The sequence below is a fragment of the Poromitra crassiceps genome, assembly GCF_964638095.1.
Source record: "Poromitra crassiceps genome assembly, chromosome: 4".
Classification (NCBI taxonomy): Eukaryota; Metazoa; Chordata; class Actinopteri; order Beryciformes; family Melamphaidae; genus Poromitra; species Poromitra crassiceps.
This window is the reverse complement of record NC_139626.1, coordinates 8,714,687-8,738,973: the sequence shown is the minus strand read 5'-3', so window position 1 is coordinate 8,738,973 and position 24,287 is coordinate 8,714,687. Positions and strand designations below refer to the sequence as shown.

At 46.4% G+C, this 24,287-nt stretch overlaps 2 protein-coding genes and 1 pseudogene across 3 annotated transcripts in view; 1 reads left to right on the top strand and 2 right to left on the bottom strand.

Moving 5' to 3' along the window:
* Positions 1-202: 202 nt before the first annotated feature.
* On the bottom strand, positions 203-1,088 carry LOC310775572 (barrier-to-autointegration factor-like protein pseudogene; annotated as a pseudogene). The gene is made up of 2 exons: positions 1,071-1,088; positions 203-499 (listed from the first exon to the last, which is right to left on the bottom strand). The product of its transcript is annotated as a barrier-to-autointegration factor-like protein pseudogene (transcript).
* Positions 1,089-2,805: 1,717 nt separating this feature from the next.
* LOC310775254 (urotensin-2 receptor) lies at positions 2,806-7,904 on the top strand (the record flags this gene model as incomplete). Its single annotated transcript, XM_083635378.1, has 3 exons — positions 2,806-3,507; positions 4,203-4,646; positions 7,848-7,904. 2 exons carry the CDS (start codon positions 2,806-2,808, stop codon positions 4,596-4,598), a joined length of 1,098 nt encoding a protein of 365 aa, XP_083491504.1. The 3' UTR covers positions 4,599-4,646; positions 7,848-7,904.
* ogfod3 (2-oxoglutarate and iron dependent oxygenase domain containing 3) overlaps positions 6,735-24,287 on the bottom strand; it is a 19,384-nt gene continuing 1,831 nt past the window's right edge. Inside the window, exons 4-10 of the mRNA XM_083635377.1 lie at positions 23,621-23,696; positions 23,437-23,479; positions 22,384-22,448; positions 21,770-21,826; positions 20,750-20,903; positions 15,592-15,715; positions 6,735-8,096 (exon numbers count right to left, since the gene is read on the bottom strand). Of these exons, the coding sequence (XP_083491503.1) occupies positions 7,945-8,096; positions 15,592-15,715; positions 20,750-20,903; positions 21,770-21,826; positions 22,384-22,448; positions 23,437-23,479; positions 23,621-23,696 (671 nt within the window). The 3' untranslated portion in view covers positions 6,735-7,944. The remainder of the gene's footprint in view (positions 8,097-15,591; positions 15,716-20,749; positions 20,904-21,769; positions 21,827-22,383; positions 22,449-23,436; positions 23,480-23,620; positions 23,697-24,287) is intronic.

The window sequence follows — 24,287 nt, the reverse complement described above, 5'->3', positions numbered from 1 at the left end:
TGCCGGAGACAAGACATTCTGCAGCCAGCGGTGTGCTATGGTAGATCATGAGACCTTGGTGGAAGTCCTTGCATCTGTTGTGCGCTTTCGTCATGCTTTTAATCACGCCAATAAAACGACTTTTCCACAAAGCACTCGCGGCGGCCATGTCGCTCCAAACCTCAGCTGAGTCGTTCTGAAGCCGGATCAGAGTGGAGCGGGCTCATAGAAAGGCGTTGCACCACTCCATCAGACAATGAGCGCAGGAGGCGGCCTGCCGCGTGTTCGCACCGCTGGCGTCCTTCAGCCAATCGGAGAACATCTCAGAGTCTTTCTTCAGCAGCAGGAACTGACCCAGAACCACGTAGGCCTTGTCGAAGCGCTGCTCCTCCATCCTGCGCCCCAGCATGTCTCCGATCCCGGACAGAGCCGTCACCACCTTGTCTCCCATCGGCTCGGACACAAAGTCCCGGTGCTTCTTAGTAGAGAGCTGTGCGGGCCTGAAATTTCGGCCCGAGCCCTCCCCGGCCCGTCACATGCAGACCCGTGCCCGGTCCGGCCCGGAGGAGTTATAAAATGAATTGGCCCGAGCCCGTTGCGAGGCCCGAAGCCAATATTACGATATAATGACACATCTCTCTCCCTCTCTGTTCCGCGTGCTGCGTCGCCGCGTGGCCGTCCTGCTCCTGCAGCCTCTCTCTGTCTGTCTCTCTATTTGACTCTCTCTCTCTCTCTCTGTGTTCGGGAGCTGTCCGCTCGCTGTACATGGACGGACACGGCACAAACGGCTTGTTTTTTCTCTCTCTCTTCGGGAGCTGTCTACAGCTACTAACGTCACGTGAGGGTCTGTGTGTGACTGTGTGGCTGGGGGAGTGTCTGTGCACTACTCCTCTTTGTCTGACTGTGCTCTGCTGTGTCAAATCAAGCGAGTACGCTAATACAACATTATTTAATTGAATTATTGAAACGGCCCGACCCCGGCCCGGCCCGGACCTATTAATAAAAAATAAATAAAAAACAAGCCCGGCCTCGGCCCGTTTTGGTCGGCCCGAGGGGCCCGTGAGGGTACCCTCGGGTTTGCAGCTCTCTACTTCTGAGGTGGTGGACATGTCTGCAAAGCTGCAACGTGTGGATCAGTGATGTCATAAATCACTGATGATGTCACAATGTCAATGATGTCACAAAGTTCATTGAACTGATGTCAACTGATGTCACTTGCAATATTGTGACATCATTAGTGACATCATCAGTGATGTCATAAATCACTGATGATGTCACAATGACAATGTCCAGTGAACTGATGATGTCACTTATGAATGCAGTTGCTATTTAGTTTGGCTACTTTACTGTGGGCGGCGGCTTTTGAAGAAAACTGTACATTGTGACATCATCATTGTGTGCGGGTCATACATGTATGTATCTATGTATCATGTATTTATGTATTTATTTATGTGAGGCCGAAAGTGCAACCTGTGAAAACAAATTTCAAACAAAACAAAACAATAAAGCATTGTATTGTATTGTCATCACTCATCAGTGACATCATCAATGTTGATTCCATGGCTAACGCCTTGTTTTCAGCTGATATGATGCAGACAGATCAAAAAGGGAATCCATTAAATTCTGCAAAAGTCCACAAGCAGCAGAGAGTCCATTAATGTTAATTAATTTTCTTTTAAATATATTGAAGGACAGGGCAGCCTATTATTCATAACAGAGGGCATTGATTGAATGTCTGGAAAAAGGTACGGGAAAGAAAAATCAACATGAGCAAAAGGATGCGCTTGAGATGCAAAAATTAACCCCCCCCCCACCCCACCCACACACACACACACTTATGATTAGTCTGCTCCAGCATATCCGCATGCCTAGCCTATCCTTAACTCCCTGACAGCACTGCTGAGCTGACATTAGATCCATGGTCTGTAGGACTATTATTATATCATATTAGTACAGTCCTTGTTCAATGATTTATGATCTCATCAGTGATGTCATGGCAGCATGAGCTGTGATTGTCTATGTAAGATGATGTCATAGCAGTGTGAGGTGTGCTTGGTCTATGTAGCCTACAATATCGCTGTAGCGCCCAGACAGTGCAGTGCCAGTTCAGTGATTTATGACCTCATCAGTGATGTCATAGCAGCATGTAAAATATTGCTGTAGTGCCCCCCGTGCGCGCATTTCTTTATAAAAAAAAATCGTTCTCGAGCAGGGCTGGACTAACCTGACACTGGCAGATGGGGGGGCGGTATTGTTTTCACAAACCGCACATCGTGCAGCTGCGTGTCTTGTGAACACAATACCGCCCCCGTCTGGCAGAGTCAGGTTAGGGCTGAACTGGACTTTTCTTTTTTGCATGGCATATTGCCCCTCTCGAAATACGCGGACAGACAGACATACCGGTAGCCTATACAGACAGAGGGTTCTGTAATATAATATAATATAATATAATATAATATAATATAATATAATATAATATAATATAATATAGAGTATTATATAGGCTAGACTGCGTGGCCCAGAAATTATTTATATATTTTTTTCCCTCGACATCTCCGCATTTATTCTTCCATTCTTTTGAACAAATAAGTTGCCTGATTTACAGACGCATCCATTATATATTAGCCTATTTTTTATTTATTTCCCCCCAAAGATCTGGAGTCTGTGTTAAAGTGGTGACGTCATGGAGCAAAGAGCAGCGGCGGGGAGTGAAGAGGCGGATAACAAGACACCGAGTGTGTCGGTGGTGCGCATCTTTCCAAACTTCTCCATCAATACAAGACAAGGGGGTAAACACAGGGAGGCTGTCATCAGAACTTAAGAGCGATGAATAACAAGTCCATCAATTTTAACACGAGTTCGCCCCGGGCCACCGGCAGCGGCTCTGTGGGGACCGTGGACCATGAGCTGGTGATCACCTCAACTTTCGGGACGCTGCTCTCCGCGGTCTATGTGGTCGGGGTGTCGGGGAACGTGTACACGCTGGTGGTGATGTGTCACTCCATCCGCTTCGCCACGTCCATGTACATCTCCATCATCAACCTGGCGCTAGCGGACCTGCTCTACCTCTCCACCATCCCGTTCGTGGTGGCCACTTACTTCCTGAAGGACTGGTACTTCGGGGACGTGGGCTGCCGCATCCTCCTCAGCCTGGACCTGCTCACCATGCACGCCAGCATCTTCACCCTCACCGTCATGTGCACGGAGCGCTACCTGGCCGTCACCAAGCCGCTGGACACGGTCAGGCGCTCCAAGAGTTACCGCAAAGCGCTGGCGTGGGGCGTGTGGCTGCTCTCCCTCGTCCTCACCGTGCCCATGATGGTCATGGTGGCCCAGACCACGAAGAGCGCACCGGACGGGGGCGTGAAGCGGATGTGCGCACCCACTTGGTGGCCGCTGGCTTACAAAGTATATGTGACCGTCCTGTTCGGCACCAGCATCATGGCACCGGGACTCGTCATCGGCTACCTGTACGTCAAGTTAGCGCGCACTTACTTGGAGTCCCAGCGTAATACGGTCATCAACAATGTAAATTGCCTAAATATTGCCTAGTGTAACGTACCCATTTCGTGTTTTTATTGCGTAAATAATGTAGCGTAATGTGTTAGTGTCATCATTCACTTGTAGTGTGTTTATTAATGTAGCCTAATGCAAATATGTGAAAACATTTTATTATTTTTGGCCCGCGGGCGCACGCGCGCACACACACACACACACACACACACACACACACACACACACACACACACACACACACACACACACACACACACACACACACACACACACACACAAATTAATTATATGAATTGAATAGTTATTGACGGGGGCGGGGGTCGGCCCACCGTGCGTAAAAGCACACAGACGAGCTGTGGCGCGCGGGCGCACGCACGCACACGCACACACACACACACACACACACACACACACACACACACACACACACACACACACACACACACACACACACACACACACACACACAAATTAATTCTATGAATTGAATAGTTATTGACGGGGGTGGGGGTCGGCCCACCGTGCGTAAAAGCGCACGTCTGTGCGCACAGTTCAACAAACTACCATTAGCCAAAGTGGGATGAAGTGGCACTCGTCGATCTTTGTAGCCCTTATCCAGTATTTTTTTTATTGCAGAATAAAATTTGTCTGTCTGTCAGTCTGTCTATCTATCTATCTAATATCTTCTGTCTGTCTGTCTATCTAAGGGCGGCAAGCGGCGTTCCCCGAAGCAGAAAGTGCTGATCATGATCTTCGCCATCGTGCTGGTGTTCTGGGCGTGCTTCCTGCCTTTCTGGATCTGGCAGCTGCTGCCGCTGTACCACCCCAAACCGCTGGGCCTGGCCAAGCAGACGCGCACCTGCATCAACTACCTGGTGGCGAGCCTCACCTACAGCAACAGCTGCATCAACCCGTTCCTCTACACGCTGCTCACCAAGAACTACCGCGAGTACCTGAAGACGCGCCACAGGAGTTTCTACCGCTACACGTCGTCGTTCAAGCAGCGGCCACCCAGCCTGTACTCGTGGGGGAAGTCGGCGTCCGGCTCCAGCAACCAGTTCGAGTTCAACTCAGAGACACTGGCCATGGGCACGCTGAAGTGACAGTGCAGCTGCGTGGAAGGGGAGAGAGAGCATTAGGAACTGTAACAGGTAACCTGATAACCTCTCCATTACGCACAGGACGCCTAACACTATGCGTAATTGTGTGCGTAAAGGCACACGCGTACAATTACATCTGAGAGATGTTCAGGGAGAGGTGGTTGTCCTGGCACAACTGTACCAGGGCGTCCACCTCTTTCCTGTAGGCCATCTCATCACCGTTGGAGATCAGCCCCAACGTCGTCTGCAAACTTCACAACATTGTTTGAAGTTTGGGTGTCAGGCAGTCGTGGGTGTGGGTGCTGGAGACATAGCCCTGCGGCACTCCTATGCTGATGGTCAGTGGAGAGGTGTGGTCATCCACTCTCACCACCTGGTGGCGGTCGGTCAGGAAGTCCAGGATCCAGTCACACAGTGCTGTCTTCAGGCCAAAATCCTCAAAAGGGCTTTAGTTTAGCATAGACTACTGTATGAGCCATTCATAATTTAATTAATTGATCATTCTCAATCTCAATATAAAAAGGATAGGTGTGGTTCTCATCGCTAATTGGACAATAGCTGTGGTATAATGCTGATATAGGCTACTACCGTTTCTCGTACCTTATTACTTCATTCTATAATTTAGAAAATAATATTATTTATTTAATTATTTATTTATAATATTGATAGAATAACCCGAAAGCCATGCATCCCTTGAATGCCCTGGGTCTCTAGTTTGTGGTTGTAAAGTTTCATGAGGTTGTGGTTAACCGAGGTCACAATAGGTCATTTTATACAGTGAGGTCAAGTTTCAAAAAATGGTTTCAATACAATGAAATTGCTACTATGGGGACTAACATCATCACACATCTCACTACTATAATAACGGGGTTCCACGTGCGGGACACAATTGCTCAACTGCACATGCGCCAGGCGCATGCGTTGGGCAGGTGCTAGAAATAAGTGCGCGATATTTCTTGTTAATACAATTTGGCTCATGGAATCCACAAGAGTCTCAGCTTTCCAGTCATAATGCAACTTATGTCATTCTAAGAGCGTGTAGGGACAATAGTATGCAGAAATATTCAAATAGAATAGACAACAAATACATATATACTGCATGCAAAAAACCTGAATGGTTTTTGCAACAAACAAAAAAGCATGGGATTAGCATAAAGTGGGCATGTCTGTAGAACCCATTTGAAAATGGCCATGCCAGTTTTTCCCTCACCTAAATTTAGCCTAACTTTGGAGCGTTATTTAGCCAGTGGATAGCCACTCAGCAGTAGGTGGTGTTGGCACCAGCCTCCAGCTATAGCCACTCAGCAGTAGGTGGTGTTGGCACAAGCCTCCAGCTGTAGGTTTGTAGAAACGTAAAATACATTTAAATTGTCCTTGAGATTGCAGAAACGTACAATACCGACTTTTTATTCTGGCGAGTGGGTTGGATTTTTGTGATAAATCTTCCCGCAGAAACAATATGGACGCCGCATCAGAGGCTCTAAATAAGGATCAAATCAAGCTCTGGGAGCCGACAGCCAAAGTGATTGACATCAAAACAAAGCCTGCGGGTGCAGCTAACAAACTCATTGGGTTGGTGTGTGGCAGGCAGCTGATGAAAACTGACACAAACGGGCCGCTGAACCTAATAGAAGCATATGTGCTGCTGCCTGCCTGTGACTCAGTCTAAGCAGTTGATCAAGAGTTTGGTTGTGAACGCCCACTCAAACGGAGTAAACAAAATGTTATTTCTGATTGCCGGGACCCAAGCTGACACTGACTCCTGTCATTTAAGGACCCCCACCTTCTTCAAAAGACAGTGAGACAAAGAGAAATCCCGCTGAGATAATCAAACGCTCAGCAGTTGTCAAAGAAACTGCCATTAATAATATTCCATCCTGTTGTGGGAGGTACATGCTTAAAGACGGAGATGTTTTTTTAAGCAGATACAATGCATAAAACATGACTGATTCTAGCCTCCAAAATCTATAAAGCTGAATTGAGAATGGAGACGTGGTGGGTGACCAGTTGTGCAGAAAATAAGGAAGGCTGGCACAATAACGTCTCGTCTGTTCAATCGAGCAAATTCCACAAGAGTCTTGAGCACAAAGGGAAAGCAGATAAGACTAGAGCAGCAATAAAAATGGGCGGGCACAGGTAGAACATTGGTTGATTTAATGAAAATTCAATATGAATGCAGATATTGAAGTGCACGATACTTTTTTTGCAAAATGGAGGACAACTATAATAACAAGAGTTTAAGAAAAGGGTAACAGAAGAAAACAGAACTCTTGAAGACAAGATGAGGTCTTATCCGCTTCTGCGCTTGTATTTTATTTCAAACCAGCACTCTCCTCATTCAGGGTCAATGTTAGTCTCTTAAGACAAATGCTCCCGCCTACCTGTCTGGACTTCAGGGCTGTCAAAGTTGGTCAAAAAATAAGGCAGGATATTCGCCCATTTCCCCCAATTGTGATTGGTCGAATACGATCAAATTCCCTTCCGGTCTGAACCGTTATTTTAAATGGGCGCACTGTCTCTGGAGCATTTGGAAGATTGTGGGAGGGATAGCCTGGCTTGAGAGACTAGGTAAATGGCAACACACTGGAGAGTTCAACCACTCTTGGGGACAAGGAGAGGGTTCTTCTCAGAAGAAAACACCTCCTGGGTCATGGGTGCTCACGTGGGCGCCAGTTTGAGTGGAGATTTAGGTTTGATACAGTAGGTGATTCGCCAGATTCATATGTGGTTTTCAAGAGGGAATGGACAGCTGGGTGACACAATATAACTCTTATTACTTCAGCCTCCTGCAAGACTTTTTTTTCTCTAGAAGCAATTGCTGCTTCGCCATCCTCAAAAGACAGAGGAGGAATAAAAGCGCGTCAAACCCTGCACACAGCACACGCACACCCCGACCCGATGCTAGAGATGGTAAAGGTGCGATAAAAAAAAGCTATCGGTGTACAAACATCTTGAGAAAAACACAACACACAGAATGCTGGCAAATGTGACAGCACCTCTACAGGAGAGAGGGTGCAAGGGTGAGAGTGTGCTGTGGCACAATCAGTGAGAGGAGGCCCACTCACAATGAACGGGGGGATGAAAAAGATACTGACTGTGCAGTGATACCATTGCTGCTCATAAAACCTGTCATATAAAAACAAATACATTCAGAATCAAGACCGTACAGGAATGCGTTGGCCCTCACTTCAATTGCTGACAATCGTCTTCTCCCTTCCGTCAACCCCCCCACCCCCCCATCCCATCTTGCAGGGCTTGTCGGGGAGCGTCACCCGTGCGCGCCCCCGGGCAGGGCGGGATCGGGGGCCGTCACCCGTGCGTGCCCCCGGGCTGAGCGGGATGGGGGCCGTCACCCGTGGGTGCCCCCGGGCAGGGCGGGGTCGGAGATGCCGTGGGCCGGGTCGCAGGTGAAGGACACGGTGATGGCGTAGCGTGTCCCCCACGTCACTTGCTCCACACGGTGCAGGTTCTCCGAGCCCGAGGAGAAGAAGGTCACCCGTCCTGGAGAAGGAGAAGAGATGGGAGGAGGAGATGGGCGTAAGAGACAGAACGCTACCAAAAAAAGGGCGAAGGAAAGAAGCTGGAACGGCAGCGCCCACACCGTCCCTGGTGGGAATCAAACCCAGGACCTTCTAGCTGTGAGGCGACAGCGCTACCACTGCGCCTCAACCGATGACGTCCTGATATCATTGTGCATCCCTAATCGTAACCCATAATGAAGTGTTTTGTTTTGTTCTGAGCCTCTTGTTTTGTTAGCAAACTTATTTTCTTTGAAGCGGTTATCTCATATGAATATTAAAAAAATACATTTATGTGTGGCCCAATTTGTTTGCTCTGCTTCCCTATGGCGAAAGCTGAAGCCAGTTATATTTGTGTTTGCATCTGTGTGTGTGTGTGTGTGTGTGTGTGTGTGTGTGTGTGTGTGTGTGTGTGTGTGTGTGTGTAAATCCCTCAGGCAGGGTATTAGCTAAGGATGTCAGGGGAAATCAGTGCTATGCAGGAATTCACAAAAAGCCAGAGAATGGGAAAACTATAAGAGAGAATTAGTAAATGCATAAACAAAAGAGTGAATGAGCGGCGACGCCCGCTCTGTGGTGTTCCGCCTTACTTCTGTTGAAGAAAAGGAGCGGGGGAATTGGTTACGCAGCTTTAGAGGACGGCACAATGAACTTTGGAAGTAATCCCATCATGCAGTTATCAATATAAATATTCGCAATGTTCACTGTTGAAGGATCCCGTGAATTCAGTACAATCAGCAGAGCGGATTAGTGGGTGCACAAAGGAGGGATATAGAACGAGCCAGAGCTATCCAACTGGGAATCAATAGACTTCCATGGAAAGTTCTTTAGCAGTCAAACCTGCGAGGCGGTCTGGAGCACAAACTTATTTTCCATTGTCGCCGCATGTTTGGATGGGGCTATTTCACCTTTGGCTAGGCTTCAATTTGCCCCATCTCCCACTCCACAAGACCCCATGAAGTGAAAGATAGCATAGATAGTGCTTTTTAGATATTTTTAGATATTGAACGAATTTTAATATTTAATATGTATTGTGCACTGCAATTCAGTTTGCTCATTTTAAACTGCCAGAGTGCATTTTAATGACACATGTATTTAAATGTGTAAATAAAGGACATATATAATAAGAGGGTGTTTTCAAGGTACAGTAAGACGAGATGTAATATCGTTACGTCATTTTACATCACATGGCAAGTTGCCAACTAGGGATGTTCATCAATGATCGAAAATCGATAATTGATCGTTAAGGAATTGATTCGATCATGTGGAATTTTGATCGATTATTATTATTTTTTTTGCGGACTAGGTTTGGGTGGAATTCGTTCCTCCTCGCCCCACTCCATTGCACAGCCGACTAACGTGAGGTGGCGCTTCATATAGTCTCTAGTTTTCTGGCTGGGCGGGGGCCTTTGTGCCAACAAAACTGTTTTAAACATGGGGAATTCACACCGGCATGCGCCGGGGACACAAACAAACGCACCCAGCGGTCTGCAGACCTCAGTGAGGCTCAGGCCTGTTGATTTGACTCTTGTGCTGTCAGCTAAGCTGGAAGACGCCGATTGCCTTACATCATGTAACCTGACATGTAACATGTTTGTTTACCTGGCCACAGCGCTAGTGTCTGATATTCTTACTACACAGCGGCATCGCCATTATAGCTGGCCGAGAACGCGCAACGTTATTACCAGACCAGAGTAAAACAAAAAGAAAGAAAATATTATTACTATTATTATTATTACGCTATCGATAATCGATAATTGATCGTTAATTTTCCCGATTTTAGATTATGGAAATTGTTCAAAATGAACATCCCTATTGCCAACAATGTAATGTAACGTACTCGACAGGTGTAAAGTAATAAGAGTAAAGGATTAATGCTACCAGTGAGTACTACTAATGTAATTGACTTGCATTACTTTGGGAATTAGTTACAAGCAATGAGTAACGCACTACTTGTTTGTTTTGTTTGTTTGTTGCATGTTGGGAAACATGGCTTATGAGAAATATGCATTCGAAGCAGTCAAATGCAATTTCACTCCATTCTTCTTAGCGTGAGCATTGATAGCCACCATGGCTGTACAAAGAAAAGAGCGCCACCTACAGAAAGTCAAACTGCAACAATGGAGAAAGACGTCGCAGTGCTGGAAACACTGTTTGACTGACACAGATACACAACAATGACCACTTAAAACCAAAGATGGAGACAGCGTGACGTGAAGTAACATTTTTGCCACCACTTCTGTATTTATTGCCACCTCCTTAGATACTGTTGCTGCCATTGAGGATGCGTGTTCAGTGCCAACAAGATGCTGTAAAATGTGTGACTGATTTTAGTTTCATGTCATGCACAGAGTGCCCAACTTACAACACAGCCTTGTTCTTTTTACGGTTGCAGTGGTGAATTGAATCATGTACATCAACATAATGCTCAAACAATCCACTACATCACATTACGCATCATTACCGTACATCATTACCCCAAAAAAGTATTTAATGCTCCCAGGCCTGACAAATACAATCTACTACAAAATTCCAATACCGTGCTTTGATGCTAGAAGGCCTTGCCTGGAAACATCACCAAGAGTCACAAAGGCACACAACACATCGATACGGCTTCCTGGAGATGTGTTGATTGATTCCTCCTACAGTCATAATTAATTACTGGGAGATAGATCCCACAGAGAGATAGATCCCACAGAGAGATAGATCCCACAGAGTGTGTGACTCAGCCAAGGCTCCTTTGGGGACTAAGCAGCCTTGGATGGGTCTCTTTGGTCCAGAGGAAAACCACTCATCAGATGGTGGAAGTTCACCATCTGATGAGTGAACTAATAGGGGTGTTGGATACCTTGGATAGATCGGAACACAGACAGAACGTCCTACACACACCACTGCTGAAGCTTAGGCTAAAAAGAGGCTACTCTGGAACACAGACAGAATGTAAGGTCCTACACACACCACTGCTGGGGCCAGTTACAACAGGGCTTAAGACTGGGTATAAGCTAAGTCGGTCAAAACTTTACGACCTAACAGCTACGCCGGTTGCACCAAGAGGGCTTAAGCCTTATTTTCACTAAGCCCAGGCGTAACTCTTACGCCTGGTCAGGAGGAGGCGTAAAGTGCGTGTGCCTGTAAGAGATCTCCGTGGTAGTAAAGAGGCTACTCTAGAACACAGACAGAAGTGTAAGGTCCTACACACACCACTGCTGAAGCTTAGGCTAAAGAGGCTACTCTGGTGAATGGTGGTTCATACAAGCAGACAAATATATATATTTTTAATTTGAATATTCTATTGAGGTTTTCCACAAATAATCAAATGTCTGCTGTGACGTCACACACTCACACACACCGGACACGTGGTCTCGTGGCGGAGATAATAACCTCGTTGTATTCAGTGAGCGTCTGTACTGTATGTCTGCAGGAGAGTGACTGCCAAGGTCAGGCCGGTGGTTTGAACTCAGGCAGCGGTGCAGCGGTCTGCTGCGGTTCCCATTAGCTCTCCTGACTGGCAGGATGACCTCTGTCAGTTTAATCACACCTCTTTGTCATCCTTCCTCCACTCGTTCTCTTTGAAACGCGCTCCCTGCGTCTTGTCTGCTGCTCCCTGTGGACAGATTGAGTTTGGCTCTCCCGGAGAGCCCAGTCCTGATTGGCTTCCTGCTGTTATAATTACGCCTCGTTCGTCCCCGTCGCCTCAAAAGAGCCGTGATTGACTCTGTGAACTCAGCATCGTCGGCCCAGATATGAGGGTCGCAACAGAGTCCAAACCTGTCAGTCAGGCGCCTGGTGGGCCGCTCTAACAGTCGCTCAGTCAGGCGGGGCGGGGCGGGGCCGGGCGGCGTGTCTATTCAAGTAGAGGAAAATAACGGATCCTGGCTATTGATGCATTATGCATGGCTGTTCGCTCCATCGCTTGCTTGATTAAACAATAGCACAGTGACAGCAGTAATCATGGCGGTTCGGGTTTTACCATCGGCTTTGACGGATGCGTCATGTAGATTCCCCAACATGCTCTATCAAGGGGGACGAGAAAGACCCAGCCTTTCATTCTCTCTCTCTCTCTCTCTCCTTCTCTGTCTCTCTCGCTCCCCCTTCCGCGGAACACTTGGCATCAGGTTGGATGTGTTGTGCAGGGTTGACTGCAGGGATTCACAAAAGCTAATCACAGGAGAGCAGGCGGCAGGCGGTCTGGAGTCACTCTCCATTACCCATAATGTCGTTGAGCCGACGTGGCTCTGAGCTGCACCACAGGACACTGTCAGCGGCCCATAATGCTTCACTGCTGCTCACTGACTGGGTGAGAGGCGTGTCTACGACCGGCGCCTCGCCAATAAGAGAGCGTGAAAAAGAGAAAGAAGGGTAGAGCAGCGGTGCCCACTGCCCAATTTTTTTTTCCCAACACTTTATTTATCATTTTTCAGTTTGCCCAAACTTTTTTTAACCTTTGCGAACTACTTTTAAAATTACCAACGATTACCAACCAAAAAAACGACAACGCTGAAAATTCATAACATTTTTTACCTTACATTACTGCAGGCCTACCCTCTCTCTATTTCTTTCTCCCCCTCTCTCTCCTCCGCTCCGTTCCTCTCTCTTGTCAAGGCTCTGACCAAAACAGATGCTGAATTTGAAGAGAGGGTTTTTGCACCACGGTGAAGTTAGTTTTTATCTTGGATATTGAACAGACATTTCCAAACTAAAACTAGCTTCATTTTTACTGCTCTCAAAAGGGCTGATTTTGCTATATTCTTCAGTGCAGTCAGAGTGGCCGATGACCCGCTGTGAGCACTCATAGCTCTCTCCTCCTTTTAGCACTTGCTTTTGAGATCTGCACTTAGTTTGCTTCTCTCCCTCGCTCCCTCTCTCTCTCTTCACACATCCTCGCGACTCCAGAAACTAGTATAGACAGAACTATACTCGTCCGTGGTGTCCGCAGCTGTCCCCTCGGGACTGATACTGTCTGTGTTTCGCGTCCGCTGAGAGCTGCGGACTTGTAGTTAGCGGTTATGGACGCGCACACGGTTCCATCCATCCTACATTGGAGGGTCCGCCTACTGGTCGGTCGCGATCAACGTATTATTGGGCACCGCTAGGCTAGAGTGATGATGGGATAGTTGGAGGAGGATGATGCTGTCAGGTATGACCGAGGGAAGGATTGGAAGAGGTAAGAGGCAGAGCAGCGCTGTGCCATATTGAACAGATTTACAAAGCCTCATTCTGGAGCAACGTGGTCTGCAGAGGCCGAGCAGGGAGCAGAGCAGGAGAATATGACCTCAGGGTGCGTTCCGATAGAGACACTGCATGAAATAGGCCACGCCCATCACGGGGGAAAAGCTCCGTTCATTTCCACACACCAGCGTCATTTTCCTTGAATTAAACATAGCTAAAAGCTGTTGTGTGGTGGGGCTGCGCAGACAACAAATGTAAAAAATCACCAGTTAACGTTTTTTTGTACTCCCGAGGAAAACACGGAAGCAATTGAGAATTGGCGAGAAGAAAAATGTGGATGTTGCTGTCAATGAAGTAAGTTGGAGTGATCATCTTCCGTATATACGATCTTTTTGTGCAAAACTCGACCATGCACGTGACATAGGAGAACGCCAGGATTGGACGGGAGTTTGTGTTTTCCCCCGTCTTGGGCGTGGTTTCTGAATGATGACGCGTTACGCAGTGTCTCTATCAGCTAGTAGGTCCCAGCGAAGTGGACTGTTAAGCAATATGGCCGAATACCCTGTGCACTGTGTGCAGTCCACTTCGCTTGCCGATCGGAATGCACCCTGAGACTTTATCAGTAGATAATACACATGGCCCTGATATAATATTCCATGGCTTTTCGACGATTTTCCAGTAAGCCAGAATGCCTCCATGATCTAGAAATTCTATTGCCTCCTGGTTTGTCAATGTTGTTGTTTTTCGGCTAAGAGATTAAATCTAAATGGATAAACCGTCTGGTTTCCACTACAGCTGGCCTCGCTGTGGAAACAAGAAACAACCGGAAACCACCATCTAAAGCAAAAAATGTGTGAAACCATAAAATACATTCTGGCATATTCCTGTAGTGTAAAATGACCCATTCATCAAATGTCCCGACTTCCTCAGAGAATTTTTTCAAATTCCCTGACTTTCCCTGTGTGGAACTCCTGTCAAATTCCACAAGATTCCACAAATTCCATGTCCAGTCGGATATCTCACGACTATAATAAAGCGAGGGTTGGCTCAGCCCACAATTGCTCCAGCTGAGCGGGCGAGGCCGCGCAGCGGGTGAGACATCAAGGGCAAACCAACGAGGCACGGTAGAAATGAGCGCTGCCAGTTGAGCGGGCGAGCACGAGCGATAAAACAAAGGAGCGCGCAAAGTGCACATTATTTTTAGTCTTTATAATAGAAGTTGAAGTTGTCTGTAGGTCTGTCTATCTGCAATGCACACCCACACCCCAGGTTGGATTGGGCTTAAAATTTGCATGGTGGTGGGTTATGATTCGGGGAAGGTCATGGACAAGTTGCACAATGCTGGAACTACCTGGAAACCACCTCCTTCCCACACCCCAGGTCGGACTGAACTACCTGGAAACCACCTCCTTCCCACACCCCAGGTCGGACTGAACTACCTGGAAACCACCATATTCCCACACCCCAGGTCAGACTGAACTACCTGGAAACCACCTCCTTCCCACACCCCAGGTCAGACTGAACTACCTGGAAACCACCATATTCCCACACCCCAGGTCAGACTGAACTACCTGGAAACCACCATATTCCCACACCCCAGGTCAGACTGAACTACCTGGAAACCACCATATTCCCACACCCCAGGTCGGACTGAACTACCTGGAAACCACCATATTCCCACACCCCAGGTCGGACTGAACTACCTGGAAACCACCATATTCCCACACCCCAGGTCAGACTGAACTACCTGGAAACCACCATATTCCCACACCCCAGGTCGGACTGAACTACCTGGAAACCACCTCATTCCCACACCCCAGGTCGGACTGAACTACCTGGAAACCACTTCCTTCCCACACACCAGGTCGGACTGAACTACCTGGAAACCACCTCATTCCCACACCCCAGGTCGGACTGAACTACCTGGAAACCACTTCCTTCCCACACACCAGGTCGGACTGAACTACCTGGAAACCACCTCCTTCCCACACCCCAGGTCGGACTGGGTGAACATTTGCATGGCGATGGGCTATTGAAGGTCATGGGCAGGTTTTAAAGTCCTGGAAACCACATCCTAAGGGTCAGATTGGGCTGACAATTTGCATAAAAGGGGGGGATCCAATAAAAAAAACACGACGACGACGACAACAACAACAACAACCACCCCCACTTATACAAGCTGCTGGTTGCCAGGTTTTACCACTGACACCGTCCGGCCGCACAGCAGGTCAAACATCAGTGTCCTTGATGTAGATAAGTTGATTGATGTTACAAGTATGCAGCTTTGGGTCTGTAGTTGGAAGTAATACCTGCTCGTGGTTCCACTGTCCGGTTGCCATTATGGTCCATGAAGATGAATCGTCCTCCGGTGAAGTCAGACCCATAGTCCGATAGGTACAGGAGAGAGGTGTAGTCAAAAGAGCCATAAGTCACCTGAGAGAGAGGGAGGGGTAAAGAGACAGGGATAGAGTGAGAGAGAAAGAAAGAAGAAAAACGTCACCGCTTTACCTCCCTATCATCAATTCAACTAATACAAATACATACACATGAAACATTGAGAGAGAAATGTGTAAATAGGGAGAGATTTCGTTCACAATGGATGATATGTCCTACTGGACTATTTATGCAGCACTAATTACAACAATCATCATAAGCAGCTTTCGAATTGAAACGTTGAAGACGGCCTGAGTGAGACAGACCTAGGCAATACATCAAGTCACGTTCAAACTCACCAATAGCAAGCACACTCAATCCAAACGTTCCAAAGTGACATTTTAATGGGCCTCTGGGACAGACAGCAGTACAACGGATGTTTCAGCACGAAGCCTTCTTCAGCGTTGGCTGCGCTCACCGCTGAAGAACGTCCGTTGCACCGCGGTCTGTCCCAGATGCTGATTCAAATTCAGAAGGACATTTAGAATACATCAAGTCAAACATCAACGGAGGAGCCAGGAAACCAGAACTGGCAGTCCTTTCACAAGGAGTTGTAATTTTCGAGTGAAGTCTGTGAGAGCTCAAGTACAGAGCGGCAGGGCTCTCGCTTGATCCGAACTCAAAGAGAGGAGGACAGCGATGAATTGATGAGAGGGAGGTGAATCATTGAAAACAACTTCAAACCAATCAGGATAGGAGGAGGACACTAGAAGTTTCTAGCGTTGAAGAGCATGGTGCAGGTTGGAGACGTGCCACATTGCATTAATATGTGGGAGGGGTCTATAGCAGTGGGATTTGGGGCGGGTAAATCACACATACTGTAGATGCATGGGGTATTTTCATAGTAATCATGAGCCCAAAATGTAAATTCATTAAAGAAAACTGCACCACGTTCTTTAAGTTATATTATGCAACTTTCCCCCACATTAAAATATAAAAAAATAAATCTGGTATGTATAAGTTATCAGTCTATGTCTGCCTGTGTGTTCATGGAAAAATCCCCTGTTTGTCTGAAATTACCCTAACCCTTACTCATTCAATTATATTTTGGAGCATAGCTGGGTTGCGGCTATCAAAGTGAGGCTAGCGGCCGCCACAGCGCAGGGAACAATAGCGGAAACAAGTAACCAAGTAAAGAAAGTACAGAAAAATCTATGGGAAATTCACGCGGAACCCAGGAAAGGGCATGACATAAGCGCTCTACTGAGGGGGAGGAAAGTTGCATTCTGTAACTTTAATTTGCGTCTTAAACCAAAGTTTGAGCCGATTATCTAGCTAGGCTAAGGACTGGCAAAACCAGAAACTTGCTTTTTCTTTCAGCAGCACCACTAAATATGATAACCTTCATGTGCTGCAGCAGTCGCTGAAGTCAGGCCTTTTTCAAATGTTCAGGTGCTCCAGCACGGGCGAAAACCCAAAGCAACCAAGTCAATAGGCTATTTTCCAGCAAAGATGAACATAAAAGCAAGCAGACTGGGCTGGGAACATTTCCAAAAATGTCTTGAATGAACATCCTGCAGTTGTACATTAGTGCACACATGTCAAATCCAGCTTCATTATGTAGCCCAGACACTATTAAAAGTCAAATACACTTCTCTAATATCATGCTGCCACTGTGCCAGCCAGGACAGCGTATCAGCAAGATGATCAATGGGAAGAATATTAAACCACCGAAGACATCAGAGGCCATTTACATTTAAATGAGGGCCGGGTTAGCCAATTAGCCCCAAAATGGCGGCGCAGACAGATGGAGAGGCGACCGGTCCGGGGGCAGGAGGAGAGGACGAGGTGACTGGTCCAGGGGCAGGAGGAGAGGACGAGGTGACGGGTCCAGGGGCAGGAGGAGAGGACGAGGCGACTGGTCCAGGGGCAGGAGGAGAGGACGAGGCGACTGGTCCGGGGGCAGGAGGAGAGGACGAGGCGACTGGTCCGGGGGCAGGAGGAGAGGACGAGGTGACGGGTCCAGGGGGTAGGAGGAGAGGACGAGGTGACGGGTCCAGGGGCAGGAGGAGAGGACGAGGTGACGGGTCCAGGGGCAGGAGGAGAGGACGAGGTGACTGGTCCGGGGGCAGGAGGAGAGGACGAGGCGACTGGTCCGGGGGCAGGAGGAGAGGACGAGGTGACGGAAATGAATATGGCCGTGAACACAAAGGACGACGCAATCGCAAACAAGCACTGTTCCAAGAAATGCTAGGAGCAAAACAAATACCGGTATGCACTCTTCTCTCCCTCACACAGACACACAACAAGAAAGGCAAACAGATCAATATTGAGAAAGATGCTTCAATATTTTATGCGTGGTGTGCCCCACCACGTACGAAATAAAGCCCCCAGCTCCTGTTTTCTTATTCTTTCAAAAAAGACTTTCAACACATTTCACAAGAGACACATGTCAGAGATGTCAATTTTAATTTGCGATGCATCAGAGTCAAACGCTATCAGCCTGCTGGCAAGACAAGAAGAAGAAACATCAAAGCAAGTCCCATTCAGTAGAACAACTCTTTAGTTTTGAAGTGAATTTCTTTAGTTACTTTCTGAACTAACTGAATAGATTTTGAAGCTTTCGCCCACAAACGCCCCCCCCCCCCCCCCCCCCCCATCTGTTTGAAACTTGCCTCAGGATCTGGTTTCACATTCCGCTCCATCCCAAAACATCTTAGGATGGTGAAGCCAAAGACTGAAGATTAAGGCCACAGCCGATGAATATTTATGGGGAGTGAACAATGCTGTGTGAACGCTTTATACAAGAGAACAGCGCCTTGAAGGGGAATAATGCCATTCCATTGAAGAATTTATACGCTGTTCGTTCTCACGTTCAACAAGATGTAAAAGCTGCTGCGGCCGCTGCTTATGAACTGGTACAGATGATAAAGGTGACAGAATGACAGAATCCATGTCTCTGCCATGGGGGGCATTGGGGACGGGGATATTATTCGTGAGACCAGAGGGAAGAGCACCTCCTACTGGTCCTCCAGCACCACTTCCAGCTAGGGGTGGGACAAAATATCGATACTCACGGTATCGCGATATTTCCACTTGCGATACGTTATCGATACACTGGCACCAAGTATCGATATGTTTATTTAAAACCCTTGTACCCTGCAGGCACGGAATCCTCAATTTACTCTTGGTCCATCTGATGGACCTTAACGGGAATTCTGTACTAATTTATAAATATTAATTTAAATTTTTAAATTTTTGACTGTTTATAATTCATTGGTAACTTCTTCCCTAATACCTCATACCAACATTTCATACCTATTCGAATTTTAACCCCTCAAATGCCAGTGTACAGTAAGTACAGTAAAAAAAAAATACAAAAGTCACCACTGCAAGATGCCTAGTATCAAAGATTCGCAGGCATGATGTCACAATAGCTATGACATCACTAGCCTATGACATCATCAGTGATGTCATGAGATGATTTTTTGTCAATAATATGTCACTGATGACATTACTGATGATGTCACAGACATTGTGACATCATCAGTGGGTTTTTGTATTTTTTGTGATTTTTTGTAAAAATAGTATTTTTTCATATTTTGAGCCAAAAATCCAAAAAGCGCATGTTTTGGACTACCAGCCATTTTCCCCAAAAAACACAAACGAGCTTTAGTCCAGCATCTATCCTGGTCTAAAGGCTTCAAATCAGTAGTGTGGACTGTCAAATTCAGTTTTATAATATTTTCCCATCTTTGGCATAGGAATCAGTTTTTTTTACATTTCATGTAAACTGTATGGAATTGATTGCTATGCCAAAACTGGGGGAATATGGGGAAATAGGCAAACACATTAGAAACTACAATTTTAACCGCTTGAGTCAAGGTGAGATGTGTAACATCAAGGAAATAATGATTTTTTTGAAAAATTTGCTGGAAGTAAAAAAAAAAAAGGTTATTTTTGTGCAAAATTAACATTGAAATCAATGGGACAACTATGCAATGGACTTTGAGACCATGTAACTCCCCCAAAATTTCTACCAACTCCAAGGTTAGATATTAAGGTCAAAGTTCAAGGTATTTGGTCCAGGATGCCCGCTGAAATAAATTAATTTTGTGAAAATTTGCTGGGAGTACCAATAGAGTGGTTTCAATGGAAGTCAATGGGTCCATCAGATGGACCAGTAGTAAATTGAGGAGTATTTTTGAAAATAGGTCTTAGGATCGTATAAAGATGATAACTATGATTGATTTTTGTCAAATACCCCCAAAAAAATACCTAGCCTTAATTTAAGACCATATACTCAAAAAATGTCGAAACGGCCCATACGCGAATGCAGGAAAAGTCCATCAGATGGACTAGGAGGGTACAAGGGTTTAAAAAAAAATATATATATAAACAGGCTAAAATATTATGCTGTGTGTGGTAGTTGAAACATGGTTTCAAGTTGACGTTTATTTATGTTTGTAGTTGAAACAAAAACATAAATACTGTAGGCTACATGAATGGAAATGTTTGATCATTAATATCTACTTTTAGAAATTATATAGGTAGGTAGGTTATATAGGTTTTCTTGTTTTAATAATAATAATAAAAAGACTTAATGTGTAACTTTTCCTCCGTGGTATCGAAAATGGTATGAGTGAGTGAGTGAACTCTGAGAGAGTTCATGTCAATTCTGCTAATAAATACATAATACCTGCTTCTTGCCTTTTAGGGGTATTTTTTTCTCTTCAGTTACACAGATATCGTAGGGTAAATTTCTTCCAATATATCGATTATCGCAGAATCGCTGTATCGTGATAATATCGTTATCGAGGGCCAAGTATTGTGACCATATCGTATCGTGAGTTACTCCATGATTCCCACCCCTACTTCCAGCACCATTACATGGTCTCCCATCCAAGGGAGCGACCACAGCCAGACCAGCAAGCCAGCGATTTAACTCGGGAGCCACGGTGCCGGAAAAACCATGTCAAATTCAGCGTAATAGTTTAAAGATGCAGAGATGATTCCTGCGGATGACGTCGTACCTATGGCATCCAAAGTAAGAGGAATCGTAGCTCTGTGTGGTTCTTTGTGTGTACGCGTTACCTTATCTATGTGCGGGTGCCAGTACTCGTCGTGCTGGGTCTTGGCCAGGGTGCTGTTGATTCTGGAGAAGAAGGTGGGCTTGGTGAGGTACATCAGAGACTGGTCCAAACCAAACGTCTCGGCTATCAGCGCCTGGATACGGCTGCGTACGTCCCTGAGGAGGTGGAAAACGCACAGATTCAGACACGCACACATGATACCGCAGCAGTTACTCGAATGCGATTTCATGTATTATGGAACTGCAAGTAGAGATGATGATTCATTTTTTTATTTACTATGATGCAGCAGGCCAATTTTGACGAGAAAGATGTCTCGCCTATGGTTCGGCTAATATGGGCTGCTATACGGCAATACGTCATTTTGTAGGCGGCACATGGTCTCGCCCCCTTTTAGGGAGAAAACACGAGCCACTCGCCTTCAATGTAAAATAGCAGTACCAAAACAATATATAGAAAAATAACCAAATTAATCTAGATTATTACCGACATGGGTGATGAAGCCTGTGGGCCACTGAAACAGCTGCCATCATCATCATTATCATATTCATGCATGCGTATGTGGAATCCAACAAAAATGTTGTTAGAATAAACTGGGGTTAAGGTAGTCCCACACATAGACAACCAGTGTCATTTAATTATACAATAAATATGTAGTCAAACAAGCAAGCATTGCATCAGTTACATCTTCTTGTCATATATTATAATTTATCTATGCATGTATACATGTCTCGCTCCAGTTCCTGCTAGCAGGTCTGTTGATGTATCATAATAAGTTTGACTGTAAAAGACCTTATGAGTAGAGTTATCCTTTATGTGCTGCTGTTAGTTAGTTTTTTTTACATGAGGTGTGAACTAGTTCGTTTTTTTTTTACTCTGAGAGGTGTGCACTATACATGAAAAATGGTGAAAAATACCATAATTTGTTTGGGTAAAGAGTATGCGTCGCTTTTTCTCATTTTGGAAACAAGCTATTCTGTACAGTAAATGCGTGGGTGATTTTTAATCAAGGCTCCTTAGTCACCTGTAAAGCTGGAAATCCTCGTGGGTGAACACCTCGCTGATCTGATCCCCAAAGTACCTGGAGGCGGAGCCACACCGTCACAGCCAATCACAGACACGGGAAAAAGCCAATCAGGTGAACAGACACGTACGGACGGTCACAGAGTCATACGCAGACGGAGCAGAGGGGAGAGAGCAGAGGAGATCGGATCTATTAGCATACGTTTGCATGCTGCGCACGGCACGGCGACACGATCACCCGCGTGAGCGTGTCGACCCGACATCCGGATGCAGCCGATAGGCGAACGTCTAACTGCTTTGCATGAGGAAGCACCGAGGAAATGGGGAGGGAGAGAGAGAGAAAGAGACAGAGAGAGACCAAGAGAGAGAGAGAGAGAGAGAGAGAGGATCAGATGATCCAAATACAGCTGGGTTCCACTGACAGTGATGAATCGGGGTCATATGGGTGGATGGACCTGCAGGTGACCGCTCACAAGCGCTGGCATCAGTAAAATTGATGGAGTTGAATATATTTCTGTATAATATTCTCTTATGAGGAAGCACAGAGCAAAACAAAAACAAAAAAAGTGCTGGAGTGCTGGGACACAGAAGGACAGAGTAAATGGACTTGCGCACCTGTAGATGTTAACAAACTGTTTTCCCATCGACAGCGCCCCGGAGTGCAGGTCCAGTATGGAGGCCTGAAGGGGTCAAATGACAAATCAGTTTCAGAGTCAGCACAGCTCAATCAATAAATGCTGTTGATGGCGTTCCAAATCCATTTCATTGGTTCCGCGCGTGGCGATAGCATCATTTCCTGGTCCAACTCGGCTGTAGCCGGTCTTGGTCTGCCAGCTTGTTCTGCCCTTTACTTGTTACTGCCTGTCCACCGCCCTGGGACACTCTTCTGTCTTTCACAAGCCAGCAAATCAGTCATTCTCCCCCGTCGCTTCCCCTCCCTTTGGTTAAGTGTCTTAACATAACACTCCATAATCTTTTATTGGCTGTGGTGTGGAGCAGACCCACTGGGGCTGGAGAGCCTGCTAGGGGTCATGCTGACGTCCCTCCCTGGACAAGAATATAATAATCACACCCTGTTTTATCTGCTGGAGTGGGACATCAAGTCAGTACTCCACTTATTGGACCAGCCTGCCCTCTAGTGCCAAGAAAGGGCACTTACAGGAGGGAGTCAGGTGGAGTCAGGATAACACTGAGCAAATTGCATCTAAGGTTCAGCTGATACAGGGTTTTTTCAAGGCCAAAACTTTTTAATTTTACCATTTTCATGCCATATTTCCGTATATCGGTTTGACCTTAGTATCCTGAGCGGGGCAGTTTGGTCTGTTTCAACAAGAGTGTTCAACCCACAATCTTTGGAAGCGGGAGATCCCTAACATGCATTATTAATAGCACAACAGTAAAAGGTGTGGAGAAGGTCAAAGGATTCCCAAAGAGGGAAAATACTAGAAAAATAAAGGAGAGGTGAACAACTTATCTCTTACATAAATCTACTATTTCCTCAAGTTAGCAGTAACTAAGATCAAAATGCATTATATATAGGCCATGGAACAGTGAATACAGATACAATGCATGCTGCCGAGGAGGAGCGGATCCACTCCAGAATCCCTGCCTGAAGTTTGTGTGCATTGTAGCATTATTAGAGGTTTTTGTTTTTGAGGATATACTCACTCCTCCCTCTGAGCCGGCCAGCGCCAGCCCCCTCTCCGCCAGCCTGTGTGCAATGGAGACAGAACGTATTCCACGTCAGTCAACGTCAAGAGAGACACACGGAACGGGGGAGGGGGGGAGGGGAGGACTGGGAAGGAGGGGAAGAGGAGACAGCCAGTACTTTTGTATGATGATGTTTGTTTACCTCCTGAGGACCTGAGCTTCCTCCCTGCTCACCACACCGTCTGCAACTGCGCGGCCGCACTTCTGAGGAGTGCATCCTGTGGCAGACAGAGAGAGAGAGGCAGAGAGAGAGAGAGAGAGAGAGAGAGAGAGACACATCATGTGCGCTGTATATGATGCAATATCTTCTACTAGCTTTGGAGGCTTTTGTGGCCCCCGAAGAAAGAGAGGAGAGAGAGTGAGAAAGAAGAAGTCCAAGGTAAGGAGTTAGTGGGACTTTAGCCCGTCGCCACTACAAACCCACAGGCTTCCCGCCAACCTCCTGACCATCAGAATGTATTGCTCTAAACCTGAATCCACTGTGTTCACTTTAGACACGTGAAAAGCACAGTCACTCACAGCTCCTAGCGGCCTGCGTCTAATGAGACACATTTGCTTTCTCAACTTCAGCATCTGCCAAGTTTAGCCTCAAAGTTTTCCATTTCAAATCTCTTCCCTCACAAGACGTCAGGCAGACAGAAGAAATGTATCCAATATTCTTGGATGTTTCTGCAGTAGGCCAACCAATAAATTGGGTTTGCATTTGAAAGAATTAAAGCACTTTGGTTCCAATATGATGCAATCAATGTAATCATGTCCATTGTCCAATTAACTACATTTACGCTTGCAAAGAGCTCTTTAGCTTTATG